Here is a 21,879-nt window from a genome sequence, read left to right on the forward strand (position 1 = left end):
AAGCTGAGAAGAAATTGTGTAACTTTGGTAACAATAAAGCTTCATTCAGGTTTTGAACAAATTTGCTTCAATGCCTTTCATTTCTGATAGAATCTGTGATACTGTCTTGGAAACAACATTGTAATGAACAAAAATTCTGTAGTAGCTAGAGATAAAGGCAACTTCTGTGGAAAGAGAAAAATACTTCGAACTGGCTTTAAGAAATATTACATTTAATGTTTTTCTATATGGGGGATTTACAAACAAGATTGGTTCTCTACTGGATAACAATGAACAGTTCACATAATTTGAGCATTACTTCCTATTCAGCCAAGCTGGCGCATGTTGTGGAATTGACAGTACCATGGGAAGATGGTGTCAAAGAAGCTTATGAGAGGAAAAAAAAAACAAGTACTCTGAACTGGCAACTGTAGCTGCTCAGAATGGCTGTAAGACCAAGATTTTCCCTGTAGAAGTGGGATGCAGGGATTCGTTGCTACATCTACGACCAGTCTATTGAAGAAGATGGGGGTGAGGGGTCACTCCTTCCAACAAGCAATCAAGCCCTTGTCAAACACAGCAGAAGAAAGCAGCAATTGGATTTGGATTAAAAGAAAAGACAACAACTGGGCTGCAAGATGAAGACAGGAGGGTATGGAACTGAGGGGGGTGTATCTGGGATGCCAGGTAGCACCGTTGAGCCCTCTGGAGACGTCGTGGGCTTATCAACGAAACGTCAAAGAAGGAGGGTGCCCACCTGATGACCCTGATGACGTACCTACCCTCCCTCCTTGTCACCACTCCAAACCCACTGCCAACATCGAAAGTGCCAACTTACCATAGGGAACTGAGTCCTAGTAGCTAGTCATAGTCATACTTTATTGATCCGGGGGGGAAATTGGTTACTACTTTCTGTATTTTACCCGACTTCATACATAAATAAAACAGCTTGTCCTTTAATGATCTATGTGTCTAATGAAGACTAATGCAGACTTTGAGATTATTAATAGCCAATGAGAATGGACAGATAATTTGGCAATATAGAAACAAAGTAATATGTTGTGGAAGCAGTAAACCTGTCAAACTTGGTAGGACTTCTCCGAGCTCATAGTTCTTCTAAGGGAGATCCACTTCTCTTACATATCGCTGATTGATGTTAATCACCATGTTACCCTATGTTGCTGCCAGAAGTCCTTACCTGCACCTCTTTTCCACTTTCTTTAAATCAAGCTTCCTATGCTTATGATTATTTCTAAAATGCAAAACATACTAAGCAAAATGGCAGCATGGTAGGATAATGTTAGTGCAATGCATTATGGCACTTGTGACCTGGGTTCAATTCCTGCTGTTGTCTGTAAGGAGTTTGGATGTTCTCCCTGTGACTACATGGGTTTCCTCCCACATTCCCAAGATGTTTGGGTCACATGGGTGTAATGAACCCTGATGAAGGGTCTCGGCCTGAAATGTCAACTGTTTGCTCTTTTCCATAGATGCTGCCTGGTCTGCTGAGTTCCTCCAGCATTTTGAGAGTTACTTGGGTTTCCAGCATCTGCAGATTTTCTCATTTGTGTTTCCAGTACATTCAGTTCCCTCAATTTGCTTAATATCCAATTTTGTGTTAGCATCATATTTCCATATCACTGATCTCAATTCCCAAATCCTTATCTGTACAATTCCATCAAAGTGTATACAATTGTATCATATTTATCCAATTTAACTAATTCTGAAAAGATTAATGGTATTTTACATGGATGCTTTTCGATGTGCATTTAACAACTGCTGGCTTAGTATCAATAAATTTGATTTATTCCAAATGACATGAAATGGCTTCTAATAATCTTTTTTTAAACAAAATAGTTTCCGTTGAAGTCTAAATAAATAATTGAGAGAAAACCTGCTGGCAGATTACTGGTGAAAAAGTTCAGTTCTCTTGGTGTGAAATGGGAATATGCTGTAAGAACTTCTTAAACAATTTCTAATAAATGGAATGCACAGTTGGACCAACAGGTTATTTTTGGGATTTGTTTAAACTGTGATAATGAAGAAAAAGTGGAACAGATTTTGAAAACTATGATTTATTTAAGTTATCAGAGGACAGGCTGGCACCAACTCTAAGTGTTGTATCCTGATATTGGCAGAACCAAAAGCAACATTCAGATTCCACATTTAATGTAAACAACCTGTAGCCAAGGCTTTATACTTATTTTGATCTACTCAGCTTTAGACAAAAAAGTCATTCCATACAATACGGTATCCTTTGAAGCAGGAGTGTAATCAACCTATAGAATAACAGATGCATGAAACTAATAGACAAAATTGAAATGAATGGCAGACAGTCTTTCTTTATCTTACCACACTGCATTGTTAAACAAATGATCTACCACAAATTGGCTATACCGGGAAATTATACAAATTATCAAGAATTGGTGGATTGTTACAATACCTTGGCTTGCATAATGACAAATGAAAAAGACTCTTATTAGTATAACACCCTTGCATGTCCTTATTAGGATCTCCAGTGCTTGGCAACTAATTGAGTACTTCTGAGGTTCAGTCATTGCTAGACTTAGCTGCAGTTCATCTACAGGCACAATTTGGGACTTGGGGTCTAGAAACTAGACCAACAACAGGTTTGAAATGGTTACAATTATTGCTGACCTATTTTTTGTTCTAATTTTATTCTAAACAACTAGGGCATCTGCCTTTCCTTCCCTGAATCCAGACATCCAATTCCAATCACTGTCCCATGAAAAACTAATGTGTTTGATTTTGCCTAAACTTAATTTTAAAATTCTTTAAAATTAGGCTATGATTATTTTTACACAGTATTGATTGTCTCATTTAATTTATCACATTTCACATGGGTCATAGTAAGCTGACATGCAGGAAAAGACCGCCTATTCATGAACTTGTTCTCACCATTCTCAATCATCAGAGCATCATGATTTGCTCACATTTCATGTACTTTTTGTCTCATTCCTCCTCTAAAGAACAAACTGCATTTAAACAAAGTCTTTATTTATTATGCTTCACTATTACAGTGGATTCTGGTTAATTTGGACACATTTGAACCAGTATATTTTGGCCCAATTAAACAGCTGCCCCAATTAATCAAAGTTTCATGGAAATAGTTAAAAAGATCAAGCTACAATTTAACTGAGCAACAAATGATGTATTCGAATGAAGAACTAACTTGAACATTACTAATATTACTACAGTACTATAAAACTGCATTTTCCTAATAGTTATTTACAGAGAAAGTCATTCAAGATTGTTTAATGACTTTTCCAGTACACAAAAAATGTAAAGGAGAATGAAACAATTGTTACTCTGGATCTGATGCAGCACAAGAAAAAAACCCAGTAAGATAAAGAATGCAATAATTTAAAAAAAAACAATAAATATAATACATAGATTGTTTGCATGCCCAGAGATGTTAGGCACAGGAATGTCTGTACATAAGGTGACTGAAAGGAAATGATAAACCATTGGTGTTGGTGGGGGGATGGATTTATGGTTGGAGGTCTTGATCAGCCTTACTGTCTCGGGCAAATATCTGCTTTTGAGCCCAATACTCCTGGTGTGGATGCTACATAGCCTCCTCCTCCCTAATGAGGATGGGACAATCCATGATGTTACTGGCTCTTTTCCTGCACCTTTGTGTGGGCACGTGGCCAAGTGGTTAAGGCAGTGGACTAGCGACCTGAAGGTCGTGAGTTCGAGCCCCAGCTGAGGCAACATGTGTTGTGTTCTTGAGCGAGGCACTTAATCACACATTGCTCTGCGACGACACTGGTGCCAAGCTGTATGGATCCTAATGCCCTTCCCTTGGACAACATTGGTGTCGTGGAGAGGGGACACTTGCAGCTTGGGCAACTGCTGGTCTTCCATACAACCTTGCCCAGGCCTGCGCCCTGGAGAGTGAAGACTTTCCAGGTGCAGATCTATGGTCTTGCAAGACTAATGGATGTGTATACGCATCCTTGATGGTGGGTAGGCTGGTGCCAGTGGTGTTGGACTGTTTTGGCTATCTGTCCTACACCCAATGTATGCTGCCATGTTCTTTTGATTGACTGTAATTGAACAAGATCAGCACAGATATCTATTGTAGATACAGTAGATGTCATGGCATCTTGATAAGTGTCTGAACATTTTCAAAGGAAAAATAATAAACAAAAGTATCAAATGGATAACATAACACAAGCACATGCAACTGATGCTATTTAAAAACTGCTCAAAGTGCGATGTAGCGTCTAACAGCCACACAAGTGCACACAACGAACTCTAGTTAGGAACTGTTCAGCAACAGTCTCCTGTCCAAATTAAGTAGCACAATGCCCGAAATAAATTAAGGGAATCACGGTTACTTTCTCAATTAGTTTTGTTTTTACAGAATTGTTCCAAATAAGCAGCTGCCTAGATTACCCGGTGGCCCAATTAACTGGAATCAACTGTCATTGCTAAGTTGCTAAGTGAGTGTATCTGATTGCCAATTTGTGTTTCAAAGTCACACCAACAAGAAATAACTAAGCAGTTATTCAGTTTTGGTGATGGTAGTAAATAACCTGGATCTTGCCATTCACTTGAACAGCATGCTGGCTTGTTGACAGTAACATCTTATTCCTAAGGCAGCACCTCATTTGAAAAACAACACTACTTTTAAGTATCAGTTGGTTTTAGATGCCGTAATTCGTATGGGTTTGGGTAATAGGATGAGTATTCAGTTAATTAATACTTCTCCAGCTTTAAGTTACAGTGCCTAGATTGCAATTCTGTTTTCATTGAGAATAGCTTGCTTGTCATAAGTTGTCATACAGAAATAAAAAAATAAAACCCCAGTACCAAAATACATTTGAAATTTGAGTCCATTTAGCATATCTATACAAATAATTTGGTCAAATATCAGACTTTGATTCGTAATGTTAAGATGCAACTTAGTTCACAGCATCTCATCTGAAATATAATAAGCTGACATACAAAAATGCCATTGCTCCTGCACAGCACTCACTCAGTGACGTTAACCACTATAATCAAAATTCAAAAGGCTTAAATTTCAGAATTTAATTAATTCTTATGGATTATTTATTTCTATGCATTTTGTTCACCAAACAATTTTAAATTGAAATCATTAATAAAATCAAGACATTATATCTCAGTAAGGTGTTGCATAATTAAGATAAAAAGCTAATATCCCCCTCACTGTGTCCATGTGTCCTGACTGGCACATATTTGCTGAAATTAGTGTGTAGATTATTTTCCTTAAAGCTCGGCTGTTACAGAATATGTAAAACATGAACCTTTCTGTTCCTGCTCTCTGTCAATTTACTGGCTTTACTCATGACTGTTTCTAGGCCAGTTCTCACAACTATAATGCACATGTACGCTGTGAATATAGGGCCAGAACTGGTTCAATAAGCTTTACAATTTGGTGTGCTTTGAATATGAAATATTAGTTTATTTTATCCAGATCTTTTCACAGCTCATTTTAATTAATAACCTATAAAACTTTACAGATTGTACAGTTTATAATATAGTTTAAACTACTGAACAAAAAGTAGGTCCCACAGATGCAAAAATACTGTACCAATCCAAAGTAAAGGCAGATTTACACAATGTACAGCTCTCCACTAGGAAGGGAGGTGATCATTTCTAAGTACAAACAAATAAACTGTACAAAAATAAGATTTAATTTCCATTAATACATTCAGAGAAGATTGCAAGTGCAGATAACCATATCCAGTGAGATATCTGCAAACAGGAATTAATTACCACTCCTAAAAGGAATGCACAATACTACTTATCTGGGGCACCATTAAGAACATGTCATAGTGTAACATTTAAACAAAAAGATACAAGAATTACCTACTTTTAGGATTTTTTTGAATTTTTTTTGAATAGTGTGCCAAAAGGAATTTCTTAAAAAATCTTATTAAATTAAGAAAATGTTTCTAAAGTGGTACTAAAACCATAGTTATGAATTCATAAAGCATTTTTGGTGTAATACATTGTAACTGGCAAAGAAACACAAGCTCTTTCTATAATTTATATTCACCCAGAAACAGAAGTATATGGTATTTGATTAAAAAAAATGGAAAAACCCACACTTTATAAAACACTAAAACTAATCTTTAACTTATGTTGTTTCCTTATATAAGATTCACAAAGAATCACTAATACTGCAAGGCGAGCTTTTCTTAAGGAGCCAGTGGTTTCTTCATGCTTATTGGATAATATACTAATAAATTCTGGAACTGGGTCAAACGTTTAATACACATCTCCTGAGCACATTTAACATGTACACACAGACTCTTTGAAGGGATATGTATAGTCTTAAGGATTTATGTTAGAGATTGGATCCACTGTCAGAAATCACTTCTCTTTTTTTCTTCTTTTTTGTTGTTGAGGTAATTGTAATCCTCTTCCCCAAAGCAATATACGTATGACCTTTCTTTTTTAGGATTTTTGAGAGTATGTATATTTTAATTTAAACCAGCCTCATTACTCTCTGGCAGTGAGAAGGGGGCCAGTTAGTACCCGTTTTCTTTCCTCCCATTTTTGAAGCTGAGTGTTTTTCAAACTTTCCTGTCACAAACACACCATACAATGCATTTGGATCTGGAAAGCGCAATAGAGTGCAGTAACTGTAAAGGACAAAAGCTACTGGATAAGCAAAGACAATTGCAAAGTTTGGTAGTGCACACCAATCATTAACCTCTCACAGCTTTCTCTCCTGTTGAGATTTTGACTAATGAACATCTTCAGCTTCCACCATCGATGCTTGCTTCTGAGCAGATGCCACTCAAGAATGTGTCTTTTGATGGTTTCTCTTGTGCCTTGCGAGGGCATTCTGAAGCCAACAGGCAACCCAGCAGGAAAGAATTTTCCAATGACAAAAGCATTTTCAGAACTCATCAATTTTCTTCTGTAGGTACTTCAGCATAGAGTCCATCCCCTGAGAAGAGCTCCAAATTTTCCTTAGAACATCAGATTCATTTTCATTGGTCTGTTCCAAATCACCCTTCATGGCATTTCGAACAAGAGCTTTGGATTCTTCAAGTACCTGAGTAAAGTAAACAGATTCTTGTTAGGATTATAAAACCACTTTACTGCAGATAGGCTACAGGAGTCCGTGGTTCAGCAAGTTGCAGCGTACTTTGCAACTCTAGACAGTCAACTCAAACGTCTGATCAGCATGACACTTTCAAGGCAAGGTTAGAGCTTGTGCCAAAATGGGAACTTGGGTGACCATTCCCCAAAGACAGAATATAGGGGAAAAAGCATCATAGTTATGGATGGCATAACAAATAAAATAATTAAATTCTGTTTATTTAGATGCAACACTGAGCATAAGTCATTCCTGCCTGTGGCTATCAAACTTTAGGCACCCTGAGCCAATAGGCTGGTCCTGGACTTATTTCCATCTGGCATAATTTATATATTATTATTTAATTATTTATGGTTTTATATTGCTACATTTTTACTCTATTCTTGGTTGGTGCAACTGTAACAAAACCCAATTTCCCTTGGGATCAGTAAAGTATGTCTATCTATCTATCTATTTGCAAGATAGAATTCAATAAAGAAGCTTTAAGTAACACCTTAGTCCCCTATCCAATGAAGTGGAGAAGACAATAATGGACACATAAATGTTGGCTAATAAAGTAAAGAACTAGTTTGTTTTGGTAAAAGGACATACAAATAATTGGCAATTAAGAGTTAAAAAATTTGCCCCATTATTGTTTATTTTTTTAAAATAGGTTCTACTTCATAAAACATGAGTTCATGTGTGTTGGAACTATATTAAATGTATACAAAATTTAAGATTCTAATGATAAATACCTACATTATTTTAATTGGCATTTTAGTTCTTTTTCCACATTCCAAAATTCTACTTCATAAAACACAAATGATTTAATTACACTTTACCATAACCCTTCTTAAAAGGGATTTTAAAAAAGTAACAATTTTACATTTTATTGACAATAAGGAATGTTGATAGTGAGGATTCTAGAAAGTTACAGTTCCTGACTTACAAGGGAATTACATGTGACTAGTTCCTTAATGCGGACCATAACTTCCTGACTGAATGTTCCGGGCCAGAAAACCTGTGATACCAATCCTTTAGCACATGCTTCCTGTGCAGTCAACTTTCGTCCACTGAATAGCATTTCATTCGCCTGTAAAAAAAAACACAAAATCTTAGAGCATAAATGGGAAAAAAAATCCTAACGTGTGAATGATCTATTCATGTACAAGGCTTTGACTGTCTCATGTTTTCAATTGAGACAGAACTTCATTTTAGAAAAGACAGTTTTATGACTTACATAATTTACCAATAATGCAATCATAGAATGACCATACGAAACAATGAGAATTTTTTTTGCAATTGGGATCATCAATAATTATTTTGGGAAATAAATTATGAAATTTAGAATTAGATCTATTTAAACTTCTGGAGGTCTCTGTCAACCTACAGCTACAGGAGTTTGGGTGAAAGGCGCACAGCCATTCCTCCCAAAATAGCTTTGCACTGTTAAATACTATGAGTGTAGCTTCTGCATAAAGTACATCTTGTCTGTAATAAGTGACACATATCAGTTCATTTCTGCTTTAAAAAGTTGTGGTTATCATATACGTAAGCAGTGAATTTTTGCATATCACTCTATGTTTTTATAAGTAATTTCAATCTTCATTCCAAAATAATCTCAATTCTGAATTCTGGAAAAAAAATAAGTTACTGAAACACTAGAAGGTTCAAGCATGCAAAGGAAATTTCTAAATTTCACCTCAATGAAAAGCCAACAACAGTAACTTACTTTTATGGAGCCTCTGATGTTGAAATCCATGAGGCAACTCATGCTTTGTGAAGGGAACCACATTTTATTTATTTACTTTGGAGATTCCATGACTAGTGGTAATTTCAATAGAAATGATAAATTACTTATAACTAAGATGAAAAGAACATCCAAAGGTTTATGAATCTCTAGAATATCGACTTCTGGAAAATGTGAACATGTTTGAGACAAAATAACAGATTTTTGTGCACTTAGGCCTCCAGGGTTGACATCTGGCAGGTATATAGATGAAGCAGTGGATCAGGCATGATCTTATGGAATGACAGGGCAGACTTAACCTTGCTCCTACTCGTTATGCTCTAAAGGTGGAGTTAAGCAAAGCTGGACTCACTTGGCTAGACAATGGCATTTGCAGGGAGATTGTAGGCTGACCTGTGCACAAGTCTACACAGGTGCAATAGAAAAATCACCTGCAGCAGCATCACAAGGCACACAGCATTATATAAGCAGCATCGACAAGAAAATCATGATGCAAACATAAATTATACATCTTTTTACATGGAAACAGAATTAGAACAAAAAAGTCAATTTTAGTGCAAGATAGCAAAACTATTTATAGTGTTGTGAAACTGTAGTGATCAGGGTTTTGCAGTTTGGTTCAAGAACCCAAAGGCTGAAGGCAAGCTCTTGAACCTGGTGTTGTGGGACTTCAGGCTTCTGTACATCTTGCCTGTGAGCAGCTGTGGAAAGGTGGCATGGCCCAGATGGTGGGGATCTTTGATGATAGATGTTGCCTTCTTGAGGCAGTACCTCCTGTGGATAAGATCAATGGAATAGAGAAATATACTAGCCATTACGCTCTGCAGCTTCTTATGTTCTAGTACACCTGTAAAGTTTGTTAGAACTTTTGATATCCAAACTTCTTAAGAAAATTAAGATGCTGAAGCACTTTCCTACAATTATACCTGCTGTATATACTGGGCCTAGGACAGGCTATCCAATGTTTACTGCCCAGGAATTTAAAGTTGCTGACACTCTCCTCCACCAATTCCCCCAATGTAGACCGACACATGTATACCCTTCCCTTACCTGGGCAACAATCAGCTCTTTATTTTTGCTGACATTGAGCAAGACATTGTTTTTGTGGCATCATTCATCCAGCTATCCTATCTTGCTCCAGTAATCTGACTCATTGCCACCTGTGATTTGTCCAACACCAGTAGTGTCACCTGCAAGTTTGAAGATGGCATTGAAACTGTGCTTAGTCACACAGCCATATGCATAGAGCAGGATGCTAAGCAAGCAGCCTTGAGATGTGCCTGTGTTTATGGTCAGTGAGGAGGAGACGTTGTTGCCAATCCTCATTGATTGAGGTCTGCTGATGAGGAAGACAGGTATCCAGTTGCAGAAGGAAGGATAATTGAAAGGGAAGTTGAAATCAAAGGATAAAAAATCTTTCTGAGGAAATGAAACTGCTTCAGCAAGAAATCATGGCCGGAGACCATGAAAGCCTCTGCAACTGAGGGAGAAGATTTTATTGGAAAACTGAGGAATAAGGTGAGCTGCTTGAAGAAGATTCCATGATAAGAAACCAATAAAGAGCAGCTGGTGGAAAAAAACAGTCAGCTAGGAAAGCTCTGTATGTGGAAAAGGGAATTTCTGATTGGCAAATTTATTAAGCTTCAAGAACCTCTTACATAGGCATCCGTTAGTCTCATGAGACCATGGATTTGTGCCTTGGAATGTTTTTTTTTCAGGGTGCAGGCCTGGGCAAGGTTGTATGGAAGACCAGCAGTTGCCCATGCTGCAAGTCTCCCCTCTCCACGTCATCAATGTTGTCCAAGGGAAGGGCATTAGGACCCATGCAGCTTGGCACCGGTGTCGTCGCAGAGCAATGTGTGGTTAAGTGCCTTGCTCAAGGACACACACGCTGCCTCAGCCAAGGCTCGAACTAACTACCTTCAAATCACTAGATGAATGCCTTAACCACTGTGTTGGCATACAGCCAAATGGTTAAGGCATTGGTCTAGTGATCTGAAGATCGCTAGTTTGAACCTCAGCTGAGGCAGCATGTTGTGTCCTTGAGCAAGACACTTAACCACACATTGCTCTGCGATGACACCGGTGCCAAGCTGTATCGGCCCTAGTGCCCTTGGAGTGCTTAATGAAGGACGTGAATAGTTATAAAGTGCCAGCTATGAAACAATTCAATTACTCAGACATATTCTACTCACAATAAATTCCCTCTGATTCATTATTCAGCTTCAGTTTAGTGCAAATGATAAATAGAAACCTAAAGAAAGAACTGTTCTCCCTTACTACCTAAGGTAATGGCAAAAACAAAGGACAGAAATTGGCCTAACACCTTGGGCCAAGTTTAAAACAGCCTCTGTTGAGCAACCAAAAATAAATAACATTTTATCATAATAAATAGTAACAAAACATGACAATCCATAAAACATCACAATCTTATTACAGAAGTTGCAATAAACATTAATAAACAAGATAACCTATGAAATAACAACTTCTAATTCAAAAGAGAGAATGCCATTCACTGCGCCACATTGTAGTTACTGTCGTATGTTGCACAGCATCTATTTTTGATATTGTGATTATGTAGTCAAATTAGAAAGAGGAAAACTACAGCAAGCTGATGAAAGATTGAGAAGCAAAACAGATATCCAAGGGCAATAAAACATTATACAATGATTCTTTTTTCCTTTTTAATATCGCTGTCATTATCATTTCATAAACAATAAAATGCTTCATCCTCAAAATCTACTGTCCCAATTGCACCTCTCCCACTCTCCCCTTATTTGGACCAAGGAATGGTGATACAGAAATTAAGTTGCCAGTCACCCACTGAACTGATTTGGATTGACAATCCAAAGACAACACTTCAAATTCCATCTCAACACTTAATTAATTTAAATTCAGATTATTAAATAATCTAGAATTTGGAAGGGTAGTCTAAGTAACGAAGGCCATTAAATTATCAGATTACAGTAAGAAAAACCTACTGGGTTCACCGATGCCCATTAGACCTAGTCACACCTAGGACAATGTAGTTTATTCTTCACTACCTTTGAAATTAGGTTAGCAAGTCACTCAGTTAAGCAAAATAGATTATGCTAAATGGCAAGAACCAGCTAGCATAAACCCTGTACTCAACAAAATTTAATTATGTAACTCAGTTTCACAAACATCATGGGACTGATGTCAAAACTGTTGTACAGACTAGTCAAGCTATAGCCCGACAATAAGTTCTCAGAATCATACCCTACTATCTTAAACATTTATTCTCTCCATCACAAATGCACCATAAACACAACGCACTGCCATTCCAAGTACATAGCTTAAAACTGCAATTTCTGTAACTGAGATGTACAGGTGCATGAAAACTCCATTATCTACAACTTGCTTCCAAGTTGATCATTATCATTCTGGGAAATAGAAAGCCAAGCTATGACCTTACAGTTTCTACAGTCAGGAAGACAGTTCCAGGATACAGGCCTAGCAACAACTTTGTGAGAGTAGTTGCAGAAGCAGGACTGCAGCAATTCAAAAATCCGGTTCTCTGCAATCAGGATAGGTATAGCAGATGTAAAATGCTAACTTTTCCAGCAATGTCCATACCATTGAATGAGTGAATAAATAGTCTTCATGTCTCTAGGAATTGTTAAAGTTGTTTTGTATACTGCTGCATTCTGTTTTGATTGTGTAACACCCTGGGAAAGGTTTCACTACTGATGTAATGGTCTTTCAGTAGAAGCAGTGTTTGGGTTATGGTTAGTGATAACAGGTGCTTTGGAATGTGAGCTGTCCAATGAAGGGAGCGTGCCTGACACTGAGGTGATCTGGGTCTTTTGTTCGGAGAGATGGAAAAGAAATGGCTAGAAAGGAGAGATCGTAGATGCCAGAAAGGAGTGGACTTGGAGTGGAGTTGGGAGTTGAGAAATTGTTGGAGGATCAGTGAAAGGGAAACCATGAGCTCCAACTTGTGCACATTAGGCTGTTTCATTGAAATGGGCCCTTTTCTTTTTGTTATTTCTTTACTAACCCTTTAGTCAAATTAAGAGTTATAAAGCTAAATTGTCTAATTGATATGGTGTACTGTCTGTTATTTCATGGTACTGATTTGTAACAGGGTAACAAGTCACGCAGCATCCACACAAACAGGAGGTTTTGCACCTCAATCTCACATGTTTGGCAGGGCCAGAGATTGCCTTCCCTACACTTACTCAGCCGACAGAACCAGAGTGTTACAATTGTGGGGGCTCTTCCGGGATCGATTTTGTTGGATCCTGTGTGATTACTCTGAGCATTGAACCAAAGTGTTACAATTGTGGGGGCTCATCTGGGATCGATTTCGTTGGATGCTGTGTGATTACTCTGAGCATTGAACCAGTGGGTTGTGTGTTTAAGTCTGTGTTAAACAATTTCCAGTAAAGTGATTACGATACGTGGGTATGGATGCTGCTGGGGTTGAGTGGTGGTGTGAATCCATGAGGTTTCTGGTAACGGATGCATGCATGTTCAGGGGAGTAGATATTCGTACTCCTGATAAATTGTTAATTTGACTTTTAAGTACTGTTTAAAAGCCGTAGGAAAAGTTACAATTGTGGGGCAGAGGTTCAATCAACTGGTGAGCAAAGACTTTGTTTCAGTTCAGACTAGTGTTGGCGTAATGGCAGTGGAACTGCCTGGTACTATTAGGATCCCAGGAGAGGGGGGCCGTGGACTGATCATACTTTGTGCGAAAAGCAGTTTATAGGGGAGTAGGCCAAATCGCAAGTTGAGTCTCCAGTCTCTGGGGGCAGAAACTTCAAAGACAGGGTTCTTTCATTTCTGTGGAGCGAGGGGAAGGAATGGTCTGATTTGGAATGTCTAATGAATCCCCGTCCCCCAGTGAAGAGTGAGAAGTCTGAGTTAGTGTCAGTCCTTACCGCTGTAGTGAATAAATGGCCCAGTGCACAGGCAGAGGGTCAGAAGCTGCAAATGTTCTCTGGAGTAAAGCCCACCCCCGAGGGGCAAGAGGAGTATGAGACCTCTCAGTTGTTAGATGAGTGGCAGTGGTCTGATGATGTAAAGAGACAGCGATTGGTTGAGAGTTTGAGAGGGTGGGTTGCTGACATTGTGAGAGCTGTGAAGTCACAGCACCCGCTTGCCACTGCTGTGACGTACATGCAGGCACTGGAAAAGGCATTTGGCACAACAGTTAGTCCAATAGAGCTCATGATGAGCTTTCAGAACATGCATCAGGAGAAGAGGGAGAAGCTTTCTGCCTACATCTTTCGGCTAGAGAGGCAGCTAAATTGCTTCCAGTGCCGAGAGGCCATTCAAGCAGCTGAGCTGGATCAGTTAAGAATGGACTAAATAGCGAAAGGTACCCAGTGCCAGGGCCTGATCACTTGGGGTCTCCAACTGTCTTGTGAGATGCGCCCCCCCTCCCTCGTTTGTTGAGCTGATCAGAGAAGTACGGGAGGAGAAGAACGCTTCGAAGGCATAGGAGGGCTCTATCAGCAGGGTACAGTCCTCGGTAGCAGCCCCCTGTGTTGAAGTGACCACAAATAGCCCAACCTGGGGAGTGGTAAAGAAGCATCATGGCAGAGTTGAGAATTGAGATGTCCCGGTTGTTATCAGCAGGTGTGGACACCCCTGTATGATGGAACTGATAAGGAGACGGACACTCTAAGGGAATGGACTATGCAGAGGGCTGCTAGTGGCCGGGGTCCCGCCAGAAGGGGAGCGGCTGGTATTGTCTGTTATAACTGTGGTGAAGAGGGACACTTCAGGCGGGAGAGTGAACTACGGGAAACCCCTCGGAGACCCAGTGAGGGAATGGCATGGCATCTCGGGGGAACACGTTCCCAGCAACATATCAAGGAACACTCAAAAGCAAAAACCCCTATTCCTGAAGATTTAGTGGGGCCAAGCTCCAATGTATCACTATGGATAGAGGGTATTTATGCCAGAACCATACTTGACACAGGGCTGCAGGCCACTTTGCTGTACCATTCATTTTACAACTGTTATCTAACGCATTTACTATTGACGTCACTCAGTGTGCTAGAGATCTAAGGTCTTAGTGCGGGTGATTATCCGTATGATGGTTATTTGTTGTTGAAACTGGAGTTTTCAGAGGCTGACGTGGGAGTGGCTCAGGTCCTTGATACATCAGCACTGGTTTGTCCGGACCCCGTTGAGAAAGGCGGCATTTCAATTCTTGTGGGGACCTACACTCCTTTTGTGAGGAAGCTCATGGGAGCCTGCAAGGAGAAAGCTGGAGAGAACTTTCTGGGAACATTGTCCATGCACCCGGTGTTTCGAGCTGCTTTTGAGGAAGTGCATGGCTGCATTGGGACGGATAATGAGTTTAGACAAGGGACTGTGGTTCACTCGGTCCAAGCCAATCGTGTTACACCCCGGGGAAGTAGCAGGAATAATGGGAAATCCCAAATTTCTCGGAATGCCCGAGGGTGAAGCCCTCTTGGTGGGTGCTCCAGAAGACCACAAAGAGGAGTTGGGATTTCCTGCTGGGGTACTGGTGAGGCCTGAACTGCAGAAGACCTTGGTTGAACAGGATGGCAGTGATTGTCATGAACACTACAGACAGGAAGGTCACCTTCAAGCAGAGGATGCCTCTGGTGCATCTTTTCCCAGTGATGGTAATGTCTAACGTCCCTGTGAGACAAGCTGGGGAGAAACTAGCTGTGAAAAGGGGAAAGTTGATCACTGAGTCATTCAACTTTGGGGACTCCCCAGTACCTGCGGGTTGGAAGAGGAAGTTGACAGAGATGTTGAAACTGGAAGGTGTCTTTTCCACTGACGAGTTTGAAGTGGGTTACTCCAAGAGCACTTATCACACTAACCGGGTGCCCAAAGACACCTGTTTAGAGAAAGGTCACAGTGACTGGCCCCTGCGGAGGTGGAAGACGATCAACAGCATTTGTGCAAATTGAAGGAAGCAGGGATCATCACTGAGTCCAGAAGCCCCTATGTGTCCCCAGTAGTCGTGGCCAGGAAGAAGAATGGGAAGGTACAGATGTGTGTGTTTTCAATAGGACTCTGAACAAGCGTACCATCCCCAACCAGTCTACAGTCCCAAGGATTGAAGACGCGCTGGCCTCTCTGAGTGGTGCGAAGTGGTTCAGTGTGCTGGACTTAAGGATTGGGTATTATCAGATCCCCATGAGTGAGGCTGACAAAGAGAAGACTGCATTTATATGTCCACTGGGATTCTTTCAGTTCGAGACGATGCCCCAAGGTATATTAGGAGCCCCTGCGATCTTCCAGCGCGTCATGGAGAAAATGGTGGGGGATATGAACTGCTTGAGGTATTGGTGTATCTGGATGACCTCACGGTGTTTAGGCCCACCTTGGAAGAACATGAAGTGAGGCTACTGAAGGTGCTGGGCAACCTGAAACCTGAAGGGTTGAAACTTTCCCTGGACAAGCGCCAGTTCTGCAAGATGTCTGTCAGCTATGTTGATTAGCCACAGATCCCTCCAAGATAGAGGCAGTGACCACATGTCCAAGGCCCCCAGACTGTGAGCACTTTGCGCTCGTTCCTTGGGTTCTGTGAACACTACCAAAGATTCGTGAAGGGCTACGCGGAAGTGAGGGGGACAAAAGGAGAGGAGGGTGAAGAGTGTTTTACCCCTTCAGAGCTGTTTGGAGCGAGGTGGGATGTGAAATGTGAAGAGGCCTTTCAGTTGCTGAAGGAGCTGCTGACACAGGCACCTGTGCTGGCTTTTTCAGACCCCCGATTGCCATATGTACTGCATACAGATGCCAGCAGGGAGGGCTTATGGGGGCGTCCTGTTGAGACCTGTTGCATTTGTCAGCTGGAGTCTATCACCCTCTAAGAAAAACTATCCCATGCACAAGTTGGAGTTTCTGGCATTGAAATGGGCTGTGGTGGATAAGTTGAGTGACTACCTCTGTGTGGTGCCAAGTTTGAGGTCAGGACAGACAACAATCCCCTAACTTATATCCTGACTCTGGCGAAATTGGATGCCACAGGTCATCGGTTGTTGGCAGCATTGTCTGCCTATGATTTCAGCCTGAAGTACCAGTCAGGAAGTAGGAACATTGATGCTGAGGCTTGTCCCCATGTGTGCAGGAAGGGCTGGACTGGGACAAAGAGTGGGAGAGTGTTCCTGCCCTGGGAGAGAAAGCCCTGTGACAGTTTGCCATCACAGTGAAGGCAAGGGCGGGATCGAGTGGTAGATCAATTGAGAGTTTCTGATGGCGCTGTTCCATAAGCTTACTGTAACCTGATTACTCTAAAGACAAACCAGTTACTGGGATTGAGTCCGAGGGAAGTGGCAGTTGCTCAGCGAGATGACCCAGGTATCTGTACCATTTGGTCAGAGGTCGAAAAGGGAGACATGGCTCAAGCGGAGAAGACAAAACATGCTGTGGTGCCTCCATTACTGAGAGAATGGCCCAGATTGGAGTTGAAGAACCAGATCCTATACCGGGTCACATTGCCTCCGGACTGGCCTCAGTGCTCCCAGCTGGTTCTCCCTGAGAAGTTTCGGAGGATTGTGCTGAAGTCACTTCATGATGATTCTGGACATTTGGGACCTATGGATTGTTCAGAGATCAGTTCTACTGGCCGTGAATGAAGCTGGAGGTCAAAGAATACTGCACGTCATGCATTCGATGCATTCAAAGGAAGATGCTGCCTATGAGGGCAGCTCCATTGTCCCACTTGCAGAGTGCGGGGCCCCTTGACCTGATGTGTATGGATTTCCTGTCAATAGAGGCAGATGGCAGCAACATGGCGAATGTCTTGGTCATCACAGATCACTACAGCAGATATGCACAGGCTTTCACTACCAAGGATCAGAGGGCGTCCACGGTGGCCAAAGTGTTATGGGAGAAGGATTTCATTTATTATGGCCTTCCCAGGTGGATACATAGTGATCAGGGATGGGAGTTCAAGAGTAGGTTCATACATGAGTTGAGAAGTGGAGGACGACATCTTATCACCCACAGGATGATTCCCAGCCCAGGAGGTTGAATTGGACCTTGCTAAACATGCTCGGAACCTTGGAAATCAGCAAGAAGAACAAGTGGAGTCAACATATTGGACATCTGGTCCACTGCCACAACTGTACACAAAATGAAGTCATATCTGATGTTTGGGTGCAAGGCGAGGTTGCCCTCGACCTTTGTTTTGGGACTAGTGAGGAAGACCTACCACTGAAGACTTATTTGAAGTATGTGTCTAATATGAGAAGGGAGCTGAAAAAGGCTTATGAATTAGCTGAGGTCGCGGCTGCAAAGCAGAAACAAGGAAATAAGAGGAGGTATGATCAAAAGGTTAGGTTCTCCAAACTCATGCCGGGAGACCGAGTCCTCAAAGAATTTGGGGCTACTTGAGAAGCATAAGTTGGCTGACTGCTGGGCGGCTACGCCCTAAGTGGTGCAGAGTCAGATGCCAAACATACCAGTTTTCTAGATGAAACCAGAGGATGGGAATGGGTCTGTCAAGATTATCCATCGGAACCACCTTCTGGGTGTAGGTTGACCCAGAGCCTGATCTGGAGCTTACACCTAGCTCCGGGGGGGGGGGGGGGGGGCTATCTGTGGACAGACTGGGTTTCAGCAGGACCCTGAAAGGGATGAAGTGGGGCCCAGCCTAGGGACAGAGGGGTTCAAGTTGCAGGAGGGCACGAGTGATAGACCGGGGGAGGCCTCGCTACGTAGACCAGAATTATCCTAAGGAGTATTGGAACCTGAAGAAATAGATGAGGGGGCAAGGGGATAAGGGGAATCAGGAGACCACAGGATAGGCTGGCTTATGTAGCACCAGGGGAACAGAGTCTGGCACCCGTCGCCTTGGGGAGCTATGGCACTGCCTTTTACACCTGGGTTGGACTTTGTGTGAAGGGTTGGCAAATTATCTCAATGTCATGAGGATATGTCTAATTTTGGTGGGGGGGGTGGGTAGAGTATAACACCCTGGGAAAGGTTTCACTGCTAATGTAATGGTCTTTCTGTAGAAGCAGTGTTTGGGTTATGGTTAGTGATAACGGGTGCTTTGGAAAGTAAGCTGTCCAATGAAGGGAATGTGATTTCATGCTGTGTGCCTGACACAGATGTGATCTGGGTCTTTTGTTTGGGGGGGGGCAATGGAAAGAGAAGCAGCCAAAAAGGGGAGATCATAGATGCCAGAAAGGAGTGGACTTGGAGTGGGGCCAGGAGTCAACCTAGCATGGAGAAATCGATGGAGGATCGGCAAAAGGGAAACCGTGAGCTCCAACTTGTGCACATTAGCCTGTTTCATTAAAATGGGCCCTTTTCTTTTTGTTTTTTTTTTTTTTTTACTAACCCTTTAGTCAAATTAAGAATTATAAAACTAAATAATTTAATTGTATATGGTGTCATCATCATCAGGTGCCATGCCCAGTTTGAGCTTTGACTGCCATGGCCCACACACTCCTGTTTCAGGTCAAGTGGATCAATTCATTGGTATTCATTTCCAGTTCTCCGGCTGCTGTCTCCATCATCATTTGTCTTTGCCTTCCTTTTGCTTTCTTCCCTTCAATCTTTCCCATAATTACCATGCAGTCTAACTCCTCTTTCCTAATCATATGTCCAATGAAGTCACGTTGCCTTTTCATGATCTCATACATTATTTCTCTTTTTGTGTTTGCTCTGTTCATAACATCCTTGTTAGATATTCGTTTCGTCCATGATATCCTTTGCATCCTCCTCAAAAACCACATCTCTGCTGCTTCAATTCGTTTCCTCATGTTACTAGATATCATACAACATTCTGAACCATATAACATAACTGGATAAACGTAACATTTCAGTGCTCTGTGGCAGGTTGTCATGCCTAGTTTAGTGTTGGTCAGTGTATTCTTCATTCATATGGTGTACCGTCTGTTGTTTCGTTGTACTGATTTGAAATAAATTAACAAATCACGCAGCATCCACACAAATGGGGTTTCAGAGATTTGCACCTGAATCTCATACGTTTGGCAGGGCCAGAGACAGTCTTCCTTTGATTTACGCAGCTGACAGAACTAGAGTGTTACAATTGTGGGGGCTCATCTGGGATTGATTACGTTGGATGCTGTGTGATTGCCCTGAGCATTGAACCAGAGTGTTACAATTGTAAGTGATTTATTCACTGAATGATGTTAACGATAAGCAAACTGTGACAGTGCGTCTTTTTCATAATGAATTAAAGACGAGAAAACGTGTTGTATTAAAGAGTTGTGTGTAAAAACCAGAGGCAACAGTTAAACTAGGGAAAAAAAGCCACCAGGAATACGAGGGGTGATTGATAAATTCGTGGCCTAAGGTAGGAGGAGTCAATTTTAGAATACCTAGCACATTTATTTTTCAACATAGTCTCCGCCTACATTTACACACTTAGTCCAGCGGTTGTGGAGCATACGGACCTCTAGAAAGTGTCCACAACAGGGGTGATTGATAAGTTTGTGGCCTAAGGTAGGCGAAGACGATGAGTTACTAACTTCAAACTTTCTGCATAATCACTCAAAGAGTTGAACTGCATATGCATGTAACGAGTTGTATAACTCATCTCCTTCTACATTAGGCCACGAACTTATCAATCACCCCTGCCGTGGACACTTTCTGGAGGTCCAACATCCATATGCTCCATGACCGCTGGACTAAGTGTGTAACTGTAGGAGGGGACTATGTTGAAAAATGAATGTGCTAGGTTTTCTAAAATTGACTCCTTCTACCTTAGGCCACAAACTTATCAATCAACCTTCGTAAACAAAGCATTCCAGAAAATACATTTAAGGACAGAATGACTTTGAACTTTACAAACTGAAATTCTCAGAATTTACACACACACACAAATACATTTGATGATTTGAAAATACATGCAAACTTACTGATGCTAAACCCATTATTTTGGGAAATGTCAGAGATGAGCACCCATCTGGAGTCTGTCCAAATGTAGTATAAGGAGTCTGAAACCATGCTTTCTCATTGGCCCATACCACATCACAAAGGGGTAAAATGGAAGCTCCAAGACCAATTGCAGGACCATTCACAGCTACTATGATTGGTTTCTTAAACTGAATGAAAGTATTGACAAAACTCCTAAAAGTGGAAAAAAACAAGCATCAAACTGAATTCCATTTAACATCACTTTGTTAGTCAATGTTAAACATAAATATGTGGCACAGAAGTAAAGATTAACAAAACATTATATATTATTCAAAATATCTCTCGGCTCTACATAACTAACAAAGATTTCAGATGTAGAGCTAAACAGCTGTGACCCATTGTTGGTAACTTGCGTATTACAATAGACCAATTTTACAGTTAATCTTTATATAATTTAGTGAGTCTCACAATCTGCTTTCAAAATATAAATAATTTCAAACAAAGCTATTATTTGAAGCAATGGGTGGTCAACATTTTGGGTTGAGACATTGAACGAGTTCTGATGCAGGGTCTCAATCAAAAACATCAATATCTCTTTAGTTCCACCGAGAATGCTTGCTCCATTGAGTTATTCCAGCAGTTTGTGTTTTGCTTCAGGTTCCAGCACCTGCAATCTCTTGAATCTCCTAAACTATTAATTACTTTAGTTTCCTATCAATTTTGATGATATATAGGGGTAAAAAAAGGCTACCTGGCCCATAGAATCTCCTCAGTGATTAATAAGCTAATGGTTTTTCTCGTGGATCAGTTTCATTGATACACTTTTTTCAGATACATAATGAGCAAAAGAGGGGCATGGGTGGATATCAGACCATTAGAAAATCACACTAGATCGGCAAAGAAATTGTGGGTGAACTGAATAAATATTTTGTGTTGGTCTTCACTGTGGAAGAAACCAACCGCATCCCAGAAATTCAGGAGTGTCAGGGGGCAGAAGTGAGTGTAGTTGCTGCAACTGAAGAAAAGGTGGTTGGGAAGTTGAAAGATCTGAAGTTACATTAGACACCCGGACGAGATGAACTACATCCCAGGGTTCTGAAAGAGGTAGCTGAAGAGACAGCAGAGGCATTAGTGGTGATCTTTCGAGAATCACTAGACTCTGGAATGGTTCTGCATGGCTGGAAAATTTCACTCCACTTTTAAAGGGAGGAAGGAA

At 41.0% G+C, this 21,879-nt stretch overlaps 1 protein-coding gene across 2 annotated transcripts in view; it reads right to left on the reverse strand.

The window, feature by feature from the left end:
- Positions 1-2,071: 2,071 nt before the first annotated feature.
- Positions 2,072-21,879, reverse strand: part of cdyl (chromodomain protein, Y-like) — a 215,168-nt gene continuing 195,360 nt past the window's right edge. For both annotated transcript variants that reach the window (XM_072283677.1, XM_072283678.1), the window contains 3 exons: positions 20,666-20,876; positions 8,013-8,156; positions 2,072-7,039 (listed from right to left, as the gene is read on the reverse strand). In XM_072283677.1, coding sequence (XP_072139778.1) covers positions 6,881-7,039; positions 8,013-8,156; positions 20,666-20,876 — 514 coding nt within the window. In that variant the 3' untranslated portion in view covers positions 2,072-6,880. The remainder of the gene's footprint in view (positions 7,040-8,012; positions 8,157-20,665; positions 20,877-21,879) is intronic.

This window comes from Mobula birostris, chromosome 19 (assembly GCF_030028105.1).
Source record: "Mobula birostris isolate sMobBir1 chromosome 19, sMobBir1.hap1, whole genome shotgun sequence".
Taxonomy (NCBI): Eukaryota; Metazoa; Chordata; class Chondrichthyes; order Myliobatiformes; family Myliobatidae; genus Mobula; species Mobula birostris.